This window comes from Neopelma chrysocephalum, unplaced genomic scaffold (genome assembly GCF_003984885.1).
Source record: "Neopelma chrysocephalum unplaced genomic scaffold, ASM398488v2 Primary Assembly neopelma1_180, whole genome shotgun sequence".
NCBI classification, from domain to species: Eukaryota; Metazoa; Chordata; class Aves; order Passeriformes; family Pipridae; genus Neopelma; species Neopelma chrysocephalum.
Genome location: NW_020897842.1, coordinates 2,359,557 through 2,384,374, shown reverse-complemented (window position 1 = coordinate 2,384,374; position 24,818 = coordinate 2,359,557). Strand labels below are relative to the sequence as shown.

The following is a 24,818-nucleotide window of genomic DNA, read 5'->3' as shown; positions in this document are numbered from 1 at the left end:
TACAGGCTTGAAGCAGCTTGTTCACTTCACATAAATTACAAGACAGATGATGCCAGCTGTAACAGAGAAAAATGTCCTCAGAAAGTCAGGGCAGCTGGATGCCCTGTGCAGCTATTTGTAATCTTCTGAACATTCATCCTTCTCTTACACAATGGAGCAAGTCAGTGCCTGTCTGGAAATTACTCTTTTTCTGCTACCTCATCAGCCAATAAAAACTTGTAGGAGAAGACTACAAGACACATATATTTTCAAACATTGCAAGCATAAAGTAAAATAAATAAAACCAAAATGAATAATAATGGAAAAAATATTAAGAAGTTCACTAGCCATCTACCCAAGAGCTGTTAGGTGCTGAGGACAGAGTCAAGACAAGGTAATCGAGCTATAAGCCCTGAAGCTTTAAGCTTTTTATACTGCAAAAATACTTGCTAGTACTTATGGCAATACTCAATCAATTTACTGTTCAAGCTAGGCCAGGTCACAGCAGCAGGGGGCTGGGGGGGAATTCAGCTAATTCTGATACACCAGAATTTCATTGGAGCCTGAAACTTTATCAGTCACAGTCTTTGCCTCTGGAAAGGAGGAGTTCAGACTGTGTCTTTGGACTGTGTCTATCCATTGGAAGGTGTAACTGTGGCTGGGGAAGTCAGCGACCAGTCTGAACCCACCTGTCCTGGAACTGGACAGCAAACTGGAGCACCAACTGGGAGCTCAGCAGGCAGACACCAGTTTGAGCTGCACCGGAGCAGCGTGTCATATATATCCTGATAGCTATTGCAACTGTGAAGCTGACCTACAACAGAAAAGCTACAGGCCCAGTACTTTGGAGACTGGGCTGATTGAGCATTACAGGTCCAACATTTATTTCTCACCATCTGCCAAAAATACAGCAGTACATAATTCAGCTCACCTTTGACATCCACGCACAGATGTAAGCTACAGGTTTCTAACTGTGAGCAAGATCTTGAGCTGGCAGGAGCATGACTGCTATTGACAAAGCAGGAGCATAGGTGGGCTGACATTGCTTAGATCTCTGAATAAAAACACAGAACCACTTTTTCATTTCACAAGCCTATTCACTTTTCCTCATTTTTTTGACCAAAAATAGCTAGATGATCTGACTCACATTTTTAAGTATGCTTAGAATGACCAAATCACCCTTTAAAAAAAAATCAATAAACCGTCAGCAATGATATATCCAATGATATATCTTCCAGATGCCTGTGTTTCAAGGAACTGCATCACTTATCTTATCAGAAGCACCTTCAGTTACATGCTCATCTAAGATTACTTCTTTCTTTACCAATTTCAGTATGATGCTACATCTTTTGTTCTGTACCTTATACTCCCTGCAGTGGCTTTGCCTTTCTCCCACAGGCTTCTTTAAGCACTGTTGATCACATCTCTATGTTAGGTCCCTTAAAGCAGAAAGAGATGAGCAAATTGTTTCTCTGCAACTAGTTAAGAACTTCACTGCTCTGTAAGACACACCCATGAATTAAACCTGCAATTTTTTTCTTTGCACTTCCTCTAGAACAAAAATTTCCCACCAAGATTAGCAGAGGCAGACCCTTTAAATCCTGCATGCCAAATCCCAACAGTTTACAAATCCTGATATAATATTTCACATTCAAAAGGCGCTTGCCCTTCTTTGAGGAATATAATTAGAAAGGAAAGATGATGTCCTGGAGTGGCAAGGGTAGACTGCGACTGAAAAAAATCAAACAACTACAAAACCCCTCAACAAAACAGCAGAAGTGGCCACTAAATGACCATTTTCACTGTACCCACAACCCAATGTCCACTGTATCCCAACCTATGTACAATCAGAATGTAATATTTCCTTAAAAATCTATTTTCTACAAATTACCAAGAACAAAAGTAAACACACATTTGAAACAGTTCTTTGCAGCACATTTTTCAGTTTTATTTATAAAATCAGATGCTCCTTTAAAGTGTACAGTTAAAATCACAACTGTAAATTCAACCACTGCTGAATATTATTTCAATAGAATACCCCTACCAACTGATGTAAAAATTCATTTGATTGTGATTTAAAACTCGATTCAGCTGGAAGATAGACTTACCAACACATTACTCATTCAGCAAATATTTACCACATTGTAAAAATACACAAGGGTCCCTTCTGTTCATAGCAATACCATGAAAATATCTGCACATCAACTCATCTTTTAAAACATAATTCTGTATTTATGAATACAACAAAAACAAATTGCCAGCGAAATCCACCAGGGGTTTCTGAACTGCTGATGCCCCCATAGGGGGTAGTAACTGCATCAGTACTGTCCTTGCATGTTTTCCTTTTGATCACCAAAAAAGTGACCTTCCAAGCAGCTCTAAACTGTCTGCAACATTTTGCCAGGCAAAACAGTCACAGGAACAAAATAGGTGCAAATCTGGCTGCAACACTTACTCCACCGGTCTTTCAGATTGGAACTGCAACTCACTCTGATCACTCCAGCACACCAAAAAGACTAAAGGTTAGTAAAACCTGAAGTAAAAACTACCAGTTCCTGAAAACTTACGGAAATGAGGTCAAAGGCTTGATAAGGCATTTCATTGCAAGACATTGTGGTTCTAACAGGGTAAAGAGTAGCTTGGGAAACATTTGTTTTTTCCATTCTAAGCCTGGAATTGCCCTGATTTTTGGGCAAATAATTGTCTCATCATTACACAGGGCACTGATTCACCTCTTCATTCCTCTTATATTCTTCTCCAAAATCCAAATTTTTTCCATAACCCAGGTCTAATGTAGCCCCATACAAGAGATCCTGCACCTAAGATTTAGCCAGGATTACAAACTCGGAATTCGAAGTCCTAGGCACGTGCATTTTCATTACATACAGCCAGAGGGTGTGTGGCATTCGCAGCACTTTAAAAACTCTCTGGGCTTTCTGCTGCTCGATAATTCTACTGGGCACAAATTCATAGTAGTAGGGGGTACAAGAAGGGTTAACACCTCCAAACAAGAAACCCACGTAATATGATCAAGTTTCTACATAGAGGTCAGAATCCTGACCTCTTGCAGCAAAACCAGCGCAGGATAGAGCGAGTGAAGATTCCCAGATTTTACTCCTGGATTTGGTATAAACCGGGGGTATGCACCTGTGCAAGTCCTTTGTGTCTCTGACTCTTTTTATACAACTGGGATAAGAAGTCATCTTTTTGACATGTTCACAGACCTATGGATGAAAAGCATTATTCAAGTGTTAGGTACAAATTACTATTCTCCTAAACTAAGTCCCACTGTTTTACAGAATGGATGACGTCTGCCTGCTAAGACATTGCAAATCATCTCATTTTCATACTTGGGAAATGAACAGTGAAAATAATGTACACAAAAGAGCTGGCTATTACCTTTTCTTCTGGCTTAGGGTTCGAAACTCTTTTGAAGGAGATAGCTGTCCTTACCTGAAGGATTCAAATTAATCTATTTCGCTACATCTCAAAATACATTAAAGCAATCATTTTAATTTAAGCACAGCTAACTAGAATGGATTCTAGTGCATAAGTCTGATTTGATGGATAAGTTAATTAAGAAGCTTCCCAATCAAGAAAAAAACCTATACACAAAGCATCTTATTACATGCTTTAGAGCGAATATTTTAGGCAGTGTGATTATAAAGCAGAATATCATATTTGGAAAATGCTGCAAAAATACTAGGAAAGGTATAAGACACTGCCCACGTTTTCGTACTTGAATACATAAGCTGCTATATGTAAACACCTCAGTCTCTTATTTTAAGAGGTGTTTGAACACAAGCAGTACTGAGGATGTGTGGACCTCTGCTGATTTACAACACAAGAAAAAACAAGTTTAAGTGGAAAAAGCTGAAAAAGAAACACAGCTTAAGAATAAATAGAAAGCAATAGGTATAAACAGAGCAGGCAAACGTACAGTAAAAAAAATTGAAAAAATCAAATGAACACTGCCTGAGTCAAATTAGCCTTGAAAACTTAAAATTGTGTAAAAATAACTTTCCCTCAAATAAACTTTAATGAAAAAGCTTGTCACTGGATTGATTTTTAAAAGTAACAGAAACCTTTAGCTAAATAGTTTTCCTTCAATTACCTACAGGTCACAGTATTTTTAACTTAACAACTTGAAGCTCACTAGTAACTGAAACTAGGGAAATAAAAATACTTCACACAGCAGGAAAGGAAGAATTACACAGAAAAAAGGGTAAATAATGTGTTACATTCTAAAACTCTGTTGAGAAGGCTAAGGTGATTAATAACACCATGCAGAAAACCTGATTACATCCAGCTTTTGATAAACAAAGGGAAAATCAGACAAAATTTGCTGGACTTTAGTGTTTGAAGAGCACTTTGAGACATCCATGAGAACAAGTCCTTTCACATACTGAAAGTGGTTACCACTTTCTGAACATCAAACTCACATTATGCACAAACTCCTTTTTCATCCATGGACTTAAACAGCTAGTGACTCCATTATAAAGAAAGAGGTTAAAACTTGTACAGGAAGTCAAAAGTGCTAAGAAATAATGAATATGCAGTTTGATGTTCAAGTTCAGCTCCACAACATGTGACTTTTCACAAAAGCAGAAGAAATTAACCTCAAACTCTTTTTGGTTTTGGCATCATCACAACAAAAGCGAAACAGAGAAACTGCTTAAAATTTCCTATTTGCTACATCTGGATTCAACTCAACCACTCTAAATCAACAACAAAAACATTAAGATACAAACCCATCTTCCAGAGCACTAGCAACATAAAAGATTGCATGTTAACTACTTTAATTGATAACCACCTGCGTTGATAGAGAAGACTTTCTCCCCGTGTCTGTTTTTAAAAAGCAGATCCTGTGGAAGGAAATAACTACTACATTGATATTTCTGGGGGGTTTTTTTGGCTGCTGTATGTAATTTAATCTCTAATGGATTTTCAAACCAGTTACCCTCAATTAATTTTATACATTTGTGTTGATAAACACAACTTTAAAATCAAAAGCTGTAAAACAACTTGGTTTCAAAACAGTCATCACAATAAACACAGGGAAAATGTTTGCTTCTTTTCTCTTCAGTTTATTTTTTTCTGATGGGCACAAGCTGGCAAAAGGCATTTGATGCAGAATAACCTGGCCAGTTTCAGCTGCTTTTTAAAAAGCCTACTGGATTCTCAAACCAGATACAGTGATTTCAGAACCTCAGAGTATTAGGATCTTCAGTTTAGACTTTTAAATATTGAACAAAAATGAAGAGTACTCTGCTGTAGCTTGGTTTCAATACATCCACCTTACCTGGAGAGTAAACATGCTCTGATCAGTTAGGTTCATTACCATAGGTTCTTAAACACTGCATCTTTTCAGACTCTTACTTGCCAAGTTCAAAAAAACAAACACCCAAACCAAAAAATCTTTGTACTTTGCTCATCACCGAGCAGTTAAAGGTTAGAAACATATTCCATTCTGTGTCAAGTCTATGAGGTCAGAAAGTGAAATCTTTCTCCCAGTGAAAGATTGTCTTCAGAGTCATGCCAGGAGCGGAAGGGTAACGGAGGAAGATTTAGTTTCATAGTGTGACTGCTCATGTTGGTAAGAGATGGCCATGTAGATTCACTGCTAGTATGGAGCAAAGCCAGAGGAAAAGAAAATGGGAATGACACTGAGCAGTTTTACTGACATAGGTGCTGATGCCCTCAGTGTTGCAGGAGTGGAGGTGGTTTTCCCTTGTTTTCCATATTGCCATCAGCCAGTACAGCCTCACAACTTGCTTCCCTGTTGTCACATGTAACACAGCCCTTTAAAAAGGAACAAGAAATAGTAATTTAAATTCTTCTTTTTATGAGTCTATTTCAAAGGGTCAAATCCTCGACGTTGAAACCTCTCACCAATGGGCTGAAATCTCTCTAAAAGCAGAGATTATACAGATGTCTTATTTTCAGAAGCAGATACTTGCACCTGCAACTTACCTTGTCTCAGAGATTAATCCTTTGGTTAACAGAAAATACACTTTTACTTTTGAGATAAAAAGGCACGTGGCTTCCTTGAACTTGAAGACCTTATAATTCAGCTTTATAAGCAAGCTCCTCATTAAAGATTTGGACCGCAGCCCGAACAGCAACAATACTGAAGAACAGAAAAGGCTGAAACACCCGAGTGTATTGATAGACCAGACTGTTCTGGGTGTTGAGAAACAGTACAATATTGAAATACAGTATTGAAACAGAAATCCTACGTTTCCTTCTACTGTCAGAAGCCTGGCTGTATTCACAAAATCACAATCTGCATTGGAAATATGAGCTACTGCTTAGGAACAGTTTCAGGACCTCAGATAGAAAATACTGATATTTGCATACCAATACATCTCATAACATTTGAGATGTAAACATTCAACAGAATTTTCTACAAGATCACTGGATATCATTTTGCTATCTGAATCAAACACAATGTCCTAACAGGACATATGATTTTTATCAACAAGGTATTAGGAAAACAAAGACTAATTTTCTAGTCTTCTTCCCGAGTCAAGGACATAGACGTCTCAGTTTTTTTCCTTTAAGAATAAATACCACACATCTCAGAAGGCCACATTTGACAATCCTAGCACATACAGCATGCAGTGCTCTAACAAACATGAGACTTTTCTGCTGCACAAGTACATGAATGTAGCCCACTCTGCCTTGATATTTTCTGTACAACTCCACACTGAAGTGCTAAGTCTTTGTGGGACTAGATCTGCCTTGCTCTTCTCCACAGCACCTGGGAGCACTCTAAACTGATTAGGACATCCAGAAGCAGTTTAGCAAAGTGCCCAAGAATTATACCAGCTAATCAAGCATAAGATACCACCCACAATAAAACAGCTATTTTTGTGTTTCTTACTACAGACCTGAACCTCCTCTGTGATTATGAGCATTTTGCAGCTTGCTGAACACACTTTCTCCAATCTTCACTGATATCCCAGCATTATATGCTATTCAATCATAGCAACAATCAATTTTATAAGAGCAGAAGTCCTAACGTGAACAGAAAAACCATCTCTAGTTGTCTTACATGAGATCATGACACTATTCCCATTTATCCAACACTGTGATTGAAAGACCTTTCTACAAATAGTTCCTATGCAGAACTTGCATATCTTGAAAACAAATAAATACAATGGCAAGACCTGCATGTTGGCATTTCTCAGGGTACTCCAGCTCATTTCCTGCTTATACTGACGTTCATGACCCCAGCACTGTGCGATGACCCTGGCTAGAAATGCCTTGGCTGGCCAAGGCAGGAATGAGCTGCCAAGTCCTCTCCCACCTGCTCACCTGGGTGCTGATTTGCAGCGGGACAGTCTGGGTCCGGATCCACGTGTGCACCTCTGCAAGCTCCTGCTTTTGCCCATCTGTAAACCAAGGCTGCTGCTTTCGCATGACCGCCAGCTTCTCCAGATCCTGCTTTAAAACTTCCTCTTTAATTCTGCAGGTAACAGACACCTGTGAACACAGCTACGCTACACGAAGCAAGGCAGGCACTGACTGTACTACATTGTGAGAATCTCTTCATCACTACCTATGGCTGAAGCCTAGACAGCATCAGCTGTTGAAAGGGGACTGTACTTCGTACTTTATCTGCTTTGTAAGGCCCCTTTCAACACTGGTCTAACAGTCAGTGTTTTGTTTGTTGTTGTTTTTGTTGGAAGTTTTTGTGTGTTTGGTGTGGGGTTCTTTTGTTTTCTTTTATGGCTTTATGTGGCTTTACTTTTAATGTGGAAACTCATTACAAATTATAGATAAGCTAATTGCAAGCAACTTGCAAATAATCTGTATTTTTACCCCTTTATGCAATTCAAAGGACAGGACAATAACCAATCCCATTAACACTTCAGCGAAAACATCACATGTTCCCTTATTTTAACTGAGGGGGGAAATGGGGAAAAAGTAGACAAAAGTAAATAACCAGGGCCTAAATGGCACAAAAGTAAACTAACACACCTTCTTGAAGTTTCATTGGTATGCATGCTGTTTCCATGGTACATCATTTTAATTCTACAGTTCTACGCACAATTCCAAAGTACATGTTAGAAACTGTTCATGTTTTCCAACCTGTTTGGCATTTGGTAATTCATTAGAACTCGCTCAGGTGTATGATCCATCATCACCCAGGCTGACTCATGTTTCAATTTATAAGCTGTCCCCTTTTCTTCTGCTTCCTGCTTCCTCTCTTCTTTGGAAGTTTCAGAAGAATAATTACCGGCAAAATACTTTCTGCTTTTCCCACTACCTGCTGAGAATGACCATGAAAAAAAATAAATGCAGATCCCCGAAAAATCCCAGTAATTCAGCACAAAAAGTAAAACACCACCAGTGTATTCTTGTGAGTTAGTTCTGCAATACAAACACAAGTACTCCCAGATGACTGCTCTAGAAATTAATACATATTGAGAAATCAAAGATAAAGTGCATTTTTTAAGTAATTCAAGATCTCCAAGGCTCTATTCACTCTTCTCAAAATTAATTGGCTCAACTCCTCTGCTTCTGAGAGGTCCTGCTCTAGGTAGATTTACCTTTACTCAAGTAAGATGTAAACCAGTATCTAATGAAGAGAAAAGTGATAATGAGCAAAATGAAAGTGACTTCCAAGTTAAAGGAATAGCTTCTTAGATTCAGATTTCCAACTACAGTGACTGAAACAAACTTGGCTTCAAATACTGGAAGCTGGTGAAAAGTAATTCCTCTTACAGGAATTTCCCATTCCCATTACAGTGCCTTATTATTAACTACATGCTAGCAAGCCATCTAACACCAAATATCTAACTTCCCTACCTGTGCCACAACCAGAAGACTCATTGAAGCTAGAGCCTAAAGAACCAGATAAAGCTGATCCACTGCCTGATGCTGCTGAACCTGAACCCAACTGGGAGTCCTCGTACAGACTGTGGTCAGGAAATTCATGAGAAGCACTGTTATCACTATCTTCTGGATCATTGTCCTGGAGACAAAAAGCAAAACCAACAGATCCATGGAAGTTACATTTAAGTTTGCAAAAGGAAAGTCATGCATTTACTGAAATTGTCACGTGTTGACCAAGTTCTCCTATCAATTCAACAGGTTTGGAGTTTCTAGTTCTGAAAATGAATGGCGGTCTAGAACTCAGGCTCACACTCTTCATGGGTGAAAAATCAACAAGCCTCTATTCTTGTTTACTGGTTTCTGCTATAAATCCTTCCCCACTTTGTCAAGATGTTGTGCTGTTGCATAAAGTTAACATTTTCCGCTGACAAGAGAGAAGCAGTCAGTTCCCTTCACATCCTGTTAGATGGCATGAAGCAGCCACACACATCAAGCAATGGTGCACTACAGGGAAAATGAGAGTCTTCCCCTGATTCACTATGTGAAGCAACTGCTTCAGCAGCTAGAGGTACACCAACTCCCCTTCCAGGACCCTACCCTGCAGTTTCAGCTGATCCAGCCTTTCCAGCCCAATCTGGATTCAGGAGCCAACAATTTTTTCCTTGCCTGCAGAGCTCAGATTCCTGCCTCTGAGTTTACCGCGGAAGTTGGAGAGGCCTTTTCTATGCCCATGTATGGAAACCGACCCACACGGATCCCTGTTCTTCGTTCATTAGCTGCATCCCTGGGAGACAGAGGGAGTAATTAGAAGAGTATCTTCCCTTTGTTTTGGTTCTCCACAGAGACTGTGGGACTGGGTGAAAAAGGATGCAAATTGCGCAGCACTAACCAAGTTCCACATGCATAAAAGCCCCAAACCCAAAATTCTAGCTGACAGTTCCATTGAAGAGGCTGCTGCCAAAATGCAGAGCAGAAGCAGCTTGAGGCAGCCTAGACCAGAAGATCTTACATTTCTGTCGTTTACTAAGTGCCAACACTGTACTGGTACACGCTCCCATACGTGCAAGTATAAACTGCTTTTTCCGCCTCCTGTGCTATTTGTGTCCCACAGCCTACATAGCACAGCCAAAAGAAAAAGCAGCTGACAAAATCTGTGTCCCTGAAACACAGATCATCACCACAGGTTCTGGTGGCAGAACACCGTGAAAATCAGTTTCTCCTCTACGTTAAACATTTTTGTTACTTACACATTTATCTTCTGCATGTGGTTTAACATCAGCACTAATGGAAAGTTCCATGGACTTTGGCAGCTCTTCTTGAAGCAAATTCAGCTGAAGTGGGGAGCTGCTCCGTGAGCTGCTCAGCAGGAGGGCCTGGTCACACTGGCCCTCTTGCTGGTCCTCCCTGGATGTGTGAAAAGAGGCTGGAAAGGGCTGATCCACACAGTGTGGTGCTAGTGGTGATGGTGCACAAGGAGAGGGGGCTGGAGGTAGTGTAGTGCATGGATATGAAGAGGGGGGATAAGCACACTGAGGGTTAGGAAGAAAGACATTTTGAGGCATCTGAACATACATGGGGAAACTCTGAAAAAATACAGCCATAAATGTGCCTATGTTTGGGGGATAAAGGGCTGGGCATGACTGTGCTTCACAGCATAGTTGTGATGATGACAAGGACTCAGGTTGTAATGAGCGAAGGGCAAGTTCCTCTCCTGCAGAAGAGGCTGGAAAACTAGAGAGTGGATCCAAATAGACAGGAAACCCCGCAGGAGAATGGACATTCAAACTGGAGGAGCTCAGAGAGGACACTTCTGAGGGAGAGAACAACTGTTTCTGAATTGCTCTCTTCTCACATGGAAGATTATTTCTATTTTTACTAGAAGATTGCCTATCTGAGGAATGTCTCTGAGGTTTCTGGCGCTTCAATTTTCCATGTCTGCCCTTTTTACAGCTAGCTGGGCTCATCTGCTTTGAAGGGGAATCTCCTAAGAAGAAAGAAAAATAGATACATTCACTAAATAACAGATCTAGGGGGAAAAAAAGAAAAAAAAAGAGAAAAACACACTGATAATTGAGTGTGGCTTATTCAGAGAGCTGACCATCCTCTGGATAATTCTTCCATAAATTAGTAATGGATTTGCTGATGTATCTACAGTATTTTCCTTCATGTCATCAACTTTCTCATCAATCACTTTGGCTTATCCCAATCAGATCTTTTACATTCTTTCAAGGAGAGGCAATAAACTACCCGGGGATTTGCATGGTTTATTGCAATAATTTATCTGCTTTGTGAAAGACAGTAAGATCCAAGATGGAGCAGACCTTCTATGTGGGTAATGCTGCTGTCAAACCCTGCAGTTCAAAGAAGTGTTCTGTTTGCATACACAGTAAGACACTCACTAAATCATACAAAGGAGAACCTAGCTCCATGGCTAGCTTGCTCTTTTTAAGTCAGCTAGCAAGTCTTTATTTCTCAAAGCTGTTGCCTACCTTGGCCACAGGAATGTCTGTTGTTACTTCTGCTTCCTTGTTGAAAGTAAGTCCTAAATGGAGAAAGCAAGATCCTCTGTCGGAACCTGTCAACGTAGTTCTGTTCCTCCTTTTGAGTGTGGGCTGACAATGTCTCTTTTGTTAGCCCAACTGGCTTGAAGTCCTCAGGCAACATAGCAGGACTCTGAGCATTTACAGGAGGCAGTTCAATTTGTTCACTTCCAACAGCAGTATCCTCCATTGTAGTCACTTCTTTGAAGAGGGGAAAAAATAAATCACTCTTTGCTCTGGCTTTCTGGTGTCAACTCCCACAACACCCAGAGGGTTACACAGAAAACAATCTCATCTGAGCTACCAAGCAGATACAGGCTGCAGAGGCAGCAGGAGAAAACACCCTTTATACTCAAATACAGTTACATTAACATCAACTGAGCAAATTATTTTGCATGGTCTGGAAAACTTCAAATTCCCTTTGAAGTTATTGGCAGTTCTTTCTTCATATTTTCTTAGTACAATAGCAGCTAAATACTGATTGTTATGCTTCTTTCTGCATTAAAATGAACTAACATTGGCCCCTAAGTAGTTTTTGTTTTAATCCTCAATGGTCAAAAGCACATTGTTGTGTTTGAGGCATATGTGACGAAATTCAAGGGGAAAGGAAATAGTGCAGTCTGCTAAAACTGTTTTACTAAAATACTCAGGCTCAAGTTTTATTCACAGTGTCCCAAGAAATATCTCAATATTTCAGAATTTGCATTCAGAAAAATGTATCTTAAATGGACAAAACTTTCTCACAGTATACTTCTGTCTGGAAATACTGTGTAAATTCAAAAATCAGTGAGTCGAGTCAGTGTTTTGCAAGTGTGAACAGTACCTGATTCAGGGTGTGGGACGTGCACTATAGTGCTGCTGTAGCTGCACTGGCTGGTGACAGACACCACACTTGGAGCCTTGTTGGACAGGGTCAGGTCTGCCAGAGGAGCTCCCACCATGCCTGCAGTTCCCTGGTCTTTCAAGGCCTCTTCCAGATCAGCAGATATTGGAGTGTGGGACTTAACTGCTGACAGCATAGCAGTATCTATTGGTAAATGACAAAGTTTCTACATGGAATTTCATTCCAAGCACTGTGCTCCCAATTCATCAAATCTGACTGGTTCAGAAATAACCAGTAACTATGCAGACTATTAAATAAGACAGTCTTCTATACAAAAAAACATTCATATGCCAGTATATACTAAACATGGCATAAAATGTGTGAGCAACAGAAGGTTCATTTAGCAACAACAAACAATACTTCTTTTGATACATTCTACGTTCAAAGACTTAACATTGTAGCTTACGCTTAACTGTGACATTTAGGCAAGGAAATATTTACCACACACCTAAAATATCGTTAGCAGCACAGCAATTTAAAAAGTGGACATAAACCTTGGAACTCATAACAATTGACATACAAAAATTAAATCAGTTGTTGCAGTTCTATTACGATTGTCAGCACACTTTGTGTTACCTTCCAATGCCTGGACTTCCTGCTGACTTTGCTGGACTTGTTTGTCATCTTCTGAAGATGATGATGATGTATTTGCAGATGATTTACATTTCCTTTTCAATGCTGGAATACTGCAGCTCTCTAGATATCTGAAATGAAAGCATATCACAGGAAGCTCTCCCTACTTTATGTTTTTTATTCCATTAGGAGATACAAACATTTGAATAATCCAAACTGGAGATCCAGCGGTTGTTAACTAGTATTTTAAATTCACTGCAGGAAGTTCTGGACACGTATCTGCTTTCCAAGGAGTATTTTAAATAAAATCTATCACTCTTGGAGGGGAAAAAAAAAAAGAAAGGAAAAAAAAGAAAAAAGATTACATTATCCACTGGGTTAAAAATACTGGGATTCTATAAATTATATCAACTTTCTGTTTTATATGGATATTCTCAGAAGGTATAATGAGAAGACACTGACATATTATGCCCATCAAAATTCACCTGAATTCCTACTGCACCAATGGTGAAATTAGCAGTAGACAAACGTCAATAAATAGTTGCAAACAGAATCTTAGGTCCTAAATTCTTCATCACTGTGTAATTCAGATTGAGCAATCCATCCCAATGCTCAGTCAGAAAGGGAGAAAACCTTACAAACAATCCTAAATTCACCTCACAACTCAAAACCCAGACAGTTTTAAGACTAATGCAAAATGCTTGGATATTTACCTTCCACCAAGTAATCTTAAACTTGTATCACTAAAATTACTTCATAGTTTATTACCTGATGATACTATCAACACAATTGATCTGCTGATAGGAAGGAATATGCGGAGTCTTCTTTGGATCATCATAAAATGTGTTGCCTGGTTCTTCTGTGCTATCACTTCTCAATGTCTGAAGAAAACAGGAAGCAGTGTGCCTCTTCCCTAGAATAGAGGAAACCTTAAAGATTCCTCTTAAGGGCATCTAAACATTACCCTCACCAAGACACACACAGATATATACATATATATATACACACACACACGCATTTATACTGTGATACATATATATAATACAAGGATATACGGCCTATGACAGCACAGCTCTCATTACTAAGTTATTCTGCATTTTCATCTCAATTTATATGTTTTGAGGCAGGGGAAGGAGAAGAGGAAACTATACCTGAAATAAACCAAAACCCCACACACTGCCTTAAACATCCATCCACTCAGAACAAGTGGTAAACACAAAGAAAACAGCACATAGAAAATGCCTGCCTTTAAATTGTAAACAAAGCTGTAATTAATACTACTCTTCTTTCAATTTATGCATCACAGAATCCAACCTGCTATTTAACAGTAATTCACAGCTTTACGTACCAGGGATACACTGGTCACAGTCTTATCAACTTTAATAATACAGCCCTCTAGGACAACACCAGCAGTTAACGGTAACTTTAATAGACAGTATCATAGTGGAAAATGTTTTAATACAGATTTCTATCATATTTGAGGAAGCATCCAGGTTTCTCCATACATTTGCACTAGGTACTAACTGGAGATAATGTGCATTAGCATAATATTAAGCACTCAGTGACTAAACCCCTACTTCAGTGGGAAGTGAGGCAGTATTGTCAAACCTATGATTGTTTCAGAGAGTCCATATAAAGTAACTAAGGGAAGCTTTCACAGTACTTGCTACAAGCATATGTACATTTTCACTAGAAAATGTTCAAATAAATAAAAAAGTAAAAGTCTATTAACCTAGAGACAGATACGTTCCTCCATATCTCAAGAAGCAGTTAAAAAGTTATTGCATCTGCTGAGGTTTCTTTAAGTGGTGACTTTGGGGGTTTTTTTGCTTGTTTGGGTTTTAAACAAAACAAACCTCTTCCTGCGTTTAAGCCATGCCAAAATGCTATCTGGAGTTCTTCAGCATCACACCAGCTAGCCAAACTCATGGTTACAGATCTACAGGAGTTCATGTTATCTTATGGAAGATAACTTACCTCCTAGCACTTCTGAGCTCACAGCCTGTTCATTTCCATTCTGTGGCTTGCTCCTTGATGCAATATATAGCTGCTGTCCCAGATTCTTTATTCGGTTGACATCTGCACAAACTTGTTGCAATGTCATCTTGAGATATGTGAAAAATGTGAAGTCAGAATAACATGAGTGCAAAGAGGCCATAGGAGTTGACTTGAGTTCTTGTATTCTTCAAATTGAAAGTGAGTGGACTGTCAGCCTAAGCCTAATATCTATTGGTATTTGTAGATTTAATGAATCCAATTATCATGGTTAATTTAAGTAAATTACCTGTAATAAAGCTCAAACAGCCTCAGCATTTGAAAGTTTTAATACTGAGGACAAGCCCTGAGAGTAGGAGTAAGCTGATGACTTACCCAGGAGCCTCACAAGGAAATTAGGTAATTGCAATGCTTGTTTTATCACAGTCAGTACTTTCTATAGCAGTCAGCAAAATTAAGAGCAAAACCCAAAAGCCAGCACTCTGTAACTGACCAATTTAACTTGAATATAGCTGTGTTCTTCCCACTTCAGTAAAGTTCATGATGAGAAGTGCATATGAGTAAACATTTTCATTTTAAAAGTGCATTTTTACTACTCTGCAGGCAGTGACACATTTATAGACTTACTGGTTCCTGTATTTCCTCTGTACAATTGCCATTGGAGTCACTTGAAGAAGCTATGCTGATATAGTGCTCGTAAGAGCCACTGCTTCCAAGGCTTCCGTAACCACTGGAAACATTGCTGTGAACTGGCTGTATGAAGGCAAAAAATAGTAATTAAAAATTCATGCTTTTAGAGAACAAACTGAAGGAAACAACATACTTTACAACACAGAACTTCAAATAAACACAGAAAATCAAGTGAAAAATTCATATTTGTCTGGGCTCTACCATGTGCTTAGGAAGAATTCTCTACCATACTTCAGACTGTTTCAGGAGGCAGATTTATCTTTCAACACACAAACCTGTCAAACATTTTGTTTGTAATGAGGTGGGCCTGTCTCCATTTAGAACCTTCCTTTCAGACCTTTTAAAAGGCCATCCTCAAAGTAGCCTGCTAAGCAGACTCAAGCTTCTTTAGCCTCTCATTCAGAAGACCATCCAGTGTTCTGAAATTCTTTCATCTTTTTTACCTGCAGAAGCAGTTTGTAAATTTGTCCTTGCAATTCTCTTATCTCTTTCTCCACGCTGCTCATTTCTTTACTTCTTGCAGCAAAGACATCTTCATTCAGAGGGCTTCTGGAGAGAGCCAACAATATTTCACTATTCATTTTAATTTGATGAAGAAAAGGTAGCTATAAACAGTTAGAACAGATTCTTTATTTTATTATCATTATTTTATTTTGACTGCTTCTCTGAACCAACAAAAAGGGATGTCATCTGCCCCAAGAGCTGCTCTGCTGGGGTAGTGGGGCAGTGCTATGAAAGCAGGTGAGCCCCAGGGAAGTCAACAGACCAGCAGAGACCCAAGTTACAAGGTTGACAAGCATCTACCCTTCTGTCTCCTTCACTCAGAAGACAAATTCACACCCCATAAAATCTTGAATAAAAGATCACTTTAAAAAGTCAGAAGAACATCCCAAAAAGCCATTTCCTATAAGAGAAACCAGGAAACTAAGGAGAAACACCTGCAAAATTAACTTGCACATTCAACACTAATTGCATTTTTAAAAGACATAACTTTGGTAAATATTTAGATTCTGTATCAAGTAAATGTTCCAGAAGAAAACATGCCAGAAGGTCAATTAATTGAGTTTTTTTGGGTGAGCCAGTAATGAATTTTAAGTAATTATTTGTTAAAGTGACCTACTTTTTATGTTGCTTTTAAGCTTTTACTCATCTAAAACTGGTATTTTGATTTAGACATGTCCATTGTTGCAGTATTTGGACATCAACCATATGAAAAAACATGCTAAAGAAAAAAGTTGGCTTTGCCTTTTAGTTCGAAGTAATTCACTTATTTTCATACTTCATAAATGAGACTAATGCTGTTCTGAAGGAATGGGCTGAAGACAGATACTAGGTAGTTGTCACATTTGCAAGAGCAACATTATGTCTCTAGTTTAGTACTTAGACTTTTTTGTTTTGCAGAGTAATCAATGAAAAGGACTTTAACAGATTAATGCTACAACTGACTTACGTCCGGACTTTGTGTCGGCCAATGATGAACACTACTTTCCTGCTCCAAGGATTCACAAAACTGGACCAGCTGGTATCCAGTATGACATAATCCCCATTTTGAGTACAGAATCTAATAGGTAAATGTTCAAAAGGGGGTTGGCCAGCAAATTTCAGTACTGAAAAAAAAACCACAATGAAGAAACAAGGTTTAGTTTACATTATGACACAGTAGTGCAAGCACAAATACTAATGACTGGGGTCTTTAAAACTTTGTGATTCAATATGCTTTGATCTCAAACTGATTGCACTAAATTTTTGTCTAGACTGCACGTAAGTCACACGTCAAGCAATGTGATAAGGAAAGAATTGTAAAACCTATAGAAATTCCTCTAAAAGCAACTGTACTTACTTTTCCGGTGAACAGTAATCATCAAAGGACGATCTTCCGGGTGCAAATACATCAGTATGGATGTTCCAATTAAATCTTGGGGTAAGTAACCCAACAAAGGCACTGCTCTGAAACCCGAATACATTATCACAGGTTATGATGTAGTTTCGAGTACTTACATCCTTAAACCTTTGCTTGTCAGTGAAGGGCCAACGCATGATCTACAATGGAATGAACTAAGGCTACAGAACATTTTCCAACCTAATAATCCTCCACTGCAATACAGACACGTAAAAACCAATGACAAACACTTCTGTGCCTGGAGATCTAACAGATATTCACACTTGCAGGCAGTCTTGTGCTTGTCTACATCAAAGGAAAAAAAAAAGGGATCTTGAAAAAAAGAGGTCATAGGTAAAATGGGAGTAAGAAATCTGACAGGCACAGTGCAAGATGTATTGTAAAAACAGTCTTGTGGCTTTGCAGGAGACAGCTTCAGTCTGGCCAAACTTATTTGACCAAGCTCAGTCCAGCCGTGTCACCACTCTGATCCCCAAGTTTGGCATTATGCAGGTTTTCCACTGTGGGTGCTATCACAGCTCTCCACTGCCCTGGCTGTGGTTCTGTTCAATATGCACGTTACGACAAGGAAGGACATTACGTGGAGTGCAAGATGTTTTCCATGAGTGGACTAACACAAAACTGTTTTATTAACTATTGCCAATTGCATAGTTCAACTATCTTTACTTGGGTCTCTAGCTGTATCATCAAGGGATTTTTTCCTACCTCTCCATGCACACTTCACAGGTCTTAAGACTCAGATCTCTCACCTGTCATCTATGTCCAGAAAAACACATCCAGGGGTGTGAGTGGTGGTGAAGATTCTTTTATCCATAGGAATTCGAGGAGCTAATAAAAACAAAATATGCACTAAGACAGAAAACCTAGGCATTACTTTTGCTCATAACAGAGATTTATTGGCTCCTGAACTTTTTAATTGTTCACTGCTTTCTGACCAATTCATTACATTACAAAACATTACAGATTTTTAGATGCTACAGATTTCTCTCCAAAATAAAAATAACGAGGAGAGGTGAAATGCTTTGAGACTTGGCAAAAGCAGCAGAGATGCTCTGCATTCACACACATGCACACACAAGCTGCAAGTTACACAGGTGAGACTACCCAAGCACAAGTTCTAAACAAAAGAAGCAGACTTTCATACACTGCATTCACTGGAATCTCCTGACTTGCCTTCATATCCAGAGTGAATTTTCTCAGCCAAAGCTAAGCAGCAGGACTCTGCATCCACATGGACAGAAGTACACACATGGACCAAGTATGGGGTGATTCGGAAGGGGTAACAATGTGTTTCTTGTTCTTGGTCTTTGCCACCCCTGAGGAAAAGTAAAAGGGATTCACACACTGCTTTCAAGACTCACATACTTTGTGTCAGGGCTTAGAGCCCTGCATGGAGAAGTTATACTGAGCACACAGACCCAGATAATCAGGTCTTGCACACACTCCCTTGTGATTCAGCAATACTGATCACTCTCCACTCAAAATCAAGTAGGTGTTTTGCCCCCAATGCTTGCATTCAGAGGTTGTCTAGAAATACTATTCCTCTAATGGTTAAAAGCTACCTTCTAATTCTCAGTCCAAACGTATTCACAAGAACCATTCATTTGGTTTTGTGCTCTCCTTCAAGATAAACACTTCTTTTTCTGTTCGTTGTTTATTCTGTACCACTCTTACAGAAAAAAGAAATCTGACTCACTGAAGTTTTGTTTCACAGACCTACATAAGTAAGACTCCTCCAGCCTTGTTGTTACTCTTTGACTGCCCTCCATAAGAATTTGTCTTCCTAGACCGTGGTGAACAGTAGCAGCACACAACATTGTAGATGAGATCTTAACCATGGCTTTGCAACAGCTGCATTAGTGATTGCCCCTTTCTATTGCAAGTGTTATAATTGCAGTATCTTACCCAGCTCTGACAGAATTGAGATAAATTTTTGGAGATTATCACTTACACTAAAAGTTACTTTCTTATTCCACACTTAGTTTTGTAAAATGATTCTAGGGAGAAACTAGTGTAATAAAACCTACTTCTGACACCCCTGCCTTTGGGAAAACAAAAGATACAAATGGAAATTGGATACAGCAGAAATTTAACTCACAAAACCCCATTTTCTTACTTAAGCCTACTGTGAAAAAATATTTTTATTCGTGATGCTAACATAATCAAATGATCTGTTATGTAAGGGAAGTAGAGGCAGATGTCTTAAGAAAACATAAAAAAAACTATTGTAAAATGTTTACAAACAGTTCCCCCAACTTAACATTGCTATCTGTCCTGCTGTATTTATTCCAGGTGCCCTTACACAATTCAAGATACAAATGATTTTAGAGTTCAGGTTTTTGAAACACATATGAATGAATCAATGATCAACTGAAAGACGGAGTAAGTGTTATACCTGCTCAGAAGCAAACAGTTCTTACTAAAATCAAGAGATCACCTGAGTCTGGAACAGAACTGCACTGAAGATGAAAGGCCAATTTCAGGTTTTTTCTTCTTTTAGCTCTAAGACTAGTCAGGTACAAAGCAACAAACAGCATCCCTAGTGGCAGCAAGTAGTATCTCAGGAGTCAGGTCTCACACTGGGACTCAGGTGACTGAGTTTCTGCTAATGCTTCCATCACAAACTCTCAAGTAACCTTAATCTTAAGCAAAACAATCTTTGCCTCCACCCTCAAACAAAATCATTCTTCTCCTGCATGACAGTACAGAAGGACACTGATAGATCCAAAAGAAACATGTATGAACAGTTTTCCTTCTATCCCCGTGCAAGTTTATGCATCATTCTGGGAAAGACACTCAAAGTGTCCTACTGAATGCCAATATTAAACATAATAAGCTGATTTTGTAATGGAGTTTCACGAGCTCACACTGGTCAGCTGTAACAATAGAACAGTTTCTGCCTAGTATAGTACCCTTGTAATAATGTACTTACCTGATCCTGCAGAAAAAGGATTTCACCTGGGCATATTCATACAGAGAAGCTAATAAGAAGAACATATTGAAAGTATCAGTTGATATGTTCAAAAAGGTCACATCTATCAGAACTATTTTAAACTCTGCATTCTCCAGACTTTCTGAGCAAGACTGAAGTCTCACAACCTACTCTTCATTAGCTACTGAATTAGCTGTTCAACAGTCTGCTCCCACCTCAAATGTTACCTCCCTTCTCCAGCCCACTCACTCTTAGGGAAGTGGCTGACTTGGAACTAAATTCAGAGGAAATGTGTATGACCTAAAAGAAAAAAAATCCTTTCTCCAGTGCATCACTATGAAAAGCAAAGTTGACATTTCCTGGCTTTATGAACCATGTAACAAAAACTATATACAGGCAAGAGCAACTCCATTGGGGTGCCTCTGCTCTGCTGGGCAAGCACGTGACTGGCTGCCAAGTTGTGGAATCCCTGGCATGTTAGCATTTGCAACCTCCAGATGTCTCACCATCCTTTGACAGCAAGGACTTTGGACTTCTCAGATCTGATACCAGAACAGCCTCAGAACAACCCATGTCTAGGTGGGCAAAAGACACACCCTTGGAACGCAAGCTACGTTTAAATTGCTCACAAATAACATAGGACTCAAAAGTCACAGTTTAGACACATCCAGCACTAAATAGCTTAGAACTTGGTTTTGGTGAGCTATATTTGCAGCAGGAAGCAAGTGGACCATAAAGACAAAGGACCTAAGCAACCGTAAGGTATAGATTAAACAACTTCAAACTCACAATTAGACCTTTAGTTTCTTTTCAAAAAGCAGCAGTATTTAGAATGAGTAAGATGGTACATGAAACAATGAAGTATCTGTCTTTTACTTACCCCAAGTAAGAGTCAAGCCTCTAGGAGACTAGCAAGAACTAATCCCACAGCCACTGCAGTTTTCAAAGTGGAAAGGAAACAAGTGTTGCTGATGTATACTGCTAGCATAAGCATTTAAAAGGAACTACTATTCTATCCTCATTCTGTAAAGACAGAAAGACACATGGAACATTTAAAAGCATTGCCAAGTCCCACCTGTTTCACTTTCCATGTTCCAAAGCGGTAGGTGAGAGTGATCGGTGTGTGTGTAGAACACACTCACATCCTGAGGGACAAGCAACTCTACAAACCGGGAAGAGTCCAACACTTTCTTCTTATAGTTTAGGATAGATGCTGCCTGCTCAGAAATATGTACTATGCGTCCAGAAAGCAAAGAAAATACAGCCACAAATGTGTCCTAGAAAACAAATGTTAAAGGCAATCGTCCCCCCAGACATGGCAGTGATATTGTAAAGATAAAAAGCAAAACAACCCCAAAACAAACAAATCAACCCCAAATCACCACATACCACAACCTCAGGATGAAGTTCAAAAATGTGTTAATTTAGCATCCAATTAAAGTAGTGTGTAAACTACTACACTCTCCAATGCCATAACAGCATACTCAAGATTTACAAATGCTAGTAAAACTGCAGTATCAAAACTGAAACCAATCAGAGTGATGCTTATCTTTGTCCAGAATGACTGGTTATCACTCCACACACTTCTCCCCAAATTTCAGAGAGTTCACTACAATTCCACATACAAAAAATACTCAGAGCTTTTCAAATAGCAAGCATTTGCAGTACTTCTGATACAGCATCTAACAGTATTGAATTTCAAAAAACACTCTTTTCTTTAAAGCAGAGCCAGAAAGCATGACAGATATTGCAAAACAAGAAAAAAAATTAAATCCAGAGTACAAACAGAAAAAAAAAGCCCCTCACAACCCTAAACTTGATTGGTTTCGAAAACTTTTTGCTGTTTCAAGAGATTACTACACTGTAAATGAATTCTCAAAGAGTTATCTGCTGCTTGAAAAAAAAAAAGAAGAAAAATTAGTATTTCTTCTACTCATTATCATTGGGTACCCTGGGACAGCACAGATAAGTAGTAGTCTTGATCTAACTTTAAAATTTTAAGGCCTCTCTGGCTAAAAATTAAAGGTCTTTCAATTTTACACATTCAATTTACACAGAACGATGTAAGGAGACTAAACAGAGTGCAATGGCAAGTGATGAACTCCTTGAGTGTGCCTGAATTCTTACAGTGTTTTTTGGAGTGTGTTCAGATGCAACTGCCACCAACTCTTCTATGCTGTATGTCACCACATCAGTCTGAAACACTCTTCGGTCATTCAGAGCCTGGAAAAAGTCATTGTTTGCTAATTGAAAAAAAAACAAACAGAAAAGCAAAACAAACACAAGAAAGTCAGTAAGGAGACTACTTTGAAAGTATTTCTTACAGCCCTTGTACTTTTGTCATCTTTTTGGTGAAGTCCAAGGTGAGATGAAGAAGGTCTGTGTAGTGACAAAGGGAAAAGGAATACTGATTATACTACTGGAGTGACCTAGTTATGTTACAGAAAACAAGCATGAAGAAGTAGAAAGGACAGAACACAATGGCAAAAGAACAATTTTAGCTACCTAGTTCTGTTGAAAAAGACAAACTATCCAATAATTTTTCAAAGTGGGATGGGAATGATGTTTTTTCAGTATACACAGAAAGGTACTAGTAGGCACCTATTAGCTATGGGACTCTGAAGAAAAGAGAAGCAGTAGGTGGGTATTTCAATAGAAAAGATAACATGACTGTTTAACAAAAAAAAACAAACAAAAAACCCACAGTGCTTCAGAAAGTCAACTGTTAGCAGGATAACTAGAATGCCTTCTTTTGTTTTAATGCTATCTGTTGTCAAACACATCTATTCATACCATGCTGCTGTTCTTACAGACTTTCTCCACACATACCTTGGACCTGCTGGACACACTGTAAGGCGTAGTTGAGAGCACTGATGGTGCTGGACTTGCTGGAATTCCTTTTCTCTTCAGGCAAACACCTTTTCATTTCTTGGATCATCATCAGCAGATCTCTGTGAGACTGGCTCCAATTCAGCTGCTCGCTGTAAAATAGAGGTTAAACTTTACCAGAGAATTCTGGTATAGAAGCTTTCTTTTCTATCACTGAATTAAAATTATTCACTAAACCAACATTTTATGGGATTGGCCACAGTATCACACAATATCCAGAAATGTCCTAATGCTCCTTCACTAAATTTCCTGTTGTATTTTTCTCACTTTGCTACTTGAACTGTTCTCTACCTTCCTTGTTTCCAACTTGAATATGTCATGGATGGCAAAGTCCCATCAAAACCACTCTGCTTCTCAAGATGCTTAGCAACTAAATATAAGCTGATGTTTACTCTAGATTTTGTAAATCTCACTAGTATTAAAATCATTAAAGGTGCTGATTCTTGATCTCTATAAGTTTCTACAGCCTTCAAGTCTGCATCTGGTTATAAGCACCATGAGGTTCTCAAAATACACCTGATGCAAAGATTTCATTCCTCACATGACTTCAGAGTCTTCATTATACTTTTGAGTTGTTAACTTCAACAACTGCAGAATTCTTAAAGGGCAAAATCTCCCTCTTCTTACATTCGCTTATTTCAGTGACTAAAAAATAAGCAGTCAGTATCCTCAAATGAGATTCTAATCCTACAGATGGGATATGAACACGATTGTTTTTAATAACTTTTGTCCATTTGACATTTTTATTAGTATCATGCTCTTATTATATAAACCATTACATAGGTTCAAGTACTGCGTGTTAACAAGCCAGTTCAACGTTTCACGAATTATAGCTCTTGAACTCTTTTATGAATTAAAAAATAAAAGAAATTAGCACCTCACTGAATTTCTGAACTTCCAGGAAAAATATTATTTCAGTAATTTCTGCTTTGGTACTGCCAAATAAGGCCTTACGATGAAGTACACACAGAAGCTACCACAGGCTCGCTGCCGTACACGGCTCAGCCGATCTCAGGCACATCTCAAGGAGCGGTGCAGCAGCAGCAGGCTCACCCCCTGCACACGCCGCGGCCCGTGCCCGGCACAGTCCCCGGCACCCGCTCCGCCCGCCCCCGCCGGCTGCCCGGTTACCTGTTGGCTTTGCCGGCGGCCGAGCCGCCGCTGGACTCGGGGCTGTGGAGCTCCGTCCCGCCGGAGTCGGTTCCCGCACATGCCGTGCACCGAGCGCCCGCAGCCCCCCGCGGCTCCCGCCCGGCCCCCGGGCACTGACCGGCGCCGTGCTCCGCGCTGCCCCCTCGGCCTTCGCCCGCGTCCATCTCGGCTCCGCTGAGCGCCACAGCGCGGGGGCATCGGCCGCCACGGCCCCTCAGCACAGCCAGACCCTTGCCCGCGGTCCTGGCGCCGGTGCTGCAGGGAGAACACGCGCCGCCCACGGAGACAGCGGGAGGAGCGGTGTCCCCCCTCCTCCCGAGGGAGCGGGCACCGGGGCCGGTTCTGCGCTCCCGCTCTGCTCTCCGGCGCGCGGTCCCTCAGCTCGCCGCTCGGGCGGATTTCTCGCAAAAGACCCCGGCTGATCCCGAGCGGCTTCCGCTT

General features: G+C 39.7%; 1 protein-coding gene across 5 annotated transcripts; it reads right to left on the bottom strand.

Annotated features, from left to right (window-relative positions):
• Positions 1–1,905: 1,905 nt before the first annotated feature.
• On the bottom strand, positions 1,906–24,818 carry PER3 (period circadian regulator 3). 5 transcript variants are annotated; one of them, XM_027702059.1, is made up of 21 exons: positions 24,357–24,818; positions 23,166–23,317; positions 22,464–22,579; positions 21,412–21,613; positions 20,337–20,385; positions 18,578–18,720; positions 18,154–18,232; positions 17,345–17,451; positions 16,955–17,111; positions 15,948–16,053; positions 15,442–15,567; positions 14,797–14,923; positions 13,588–13,732; positions 12,823–12,950; positions 12,187–12,393; positions 11,313–11,564; positions 10,071–10,807; positions 8,797–8,962; positions 8,077–8,257; positions 7,300–7,450; positions 1,906–5,781 (listed from the first exon to the last, which is right to left on the bottom strand). In XM_027702059.1, the coding sequence occupies exons 1-21, from the start codon at positions 24,539–24,541 to the stop codon at positions 5,680–5,682; spliced, it is 3,618 nt and encodes a 1,205-aa protein (XP_027557860.1). In that variant the 5' UTR covers positions 24,542–24,818; the 3' UTR covers positions 1,906–5,679. The 5 variants fall into 5 exon arrangements, 4 of the variants coding, with proteins under 4 accessions (XP_027557860.1, XP_027557861.1, XP_027557862.1 ...); XM_027702060.1 differs by having other exon boundaries at positions 12,187–12,390; XM_027702061.1 differs by having other exon boundaries at positions 8,077–8,254; positions 12,187–12,390.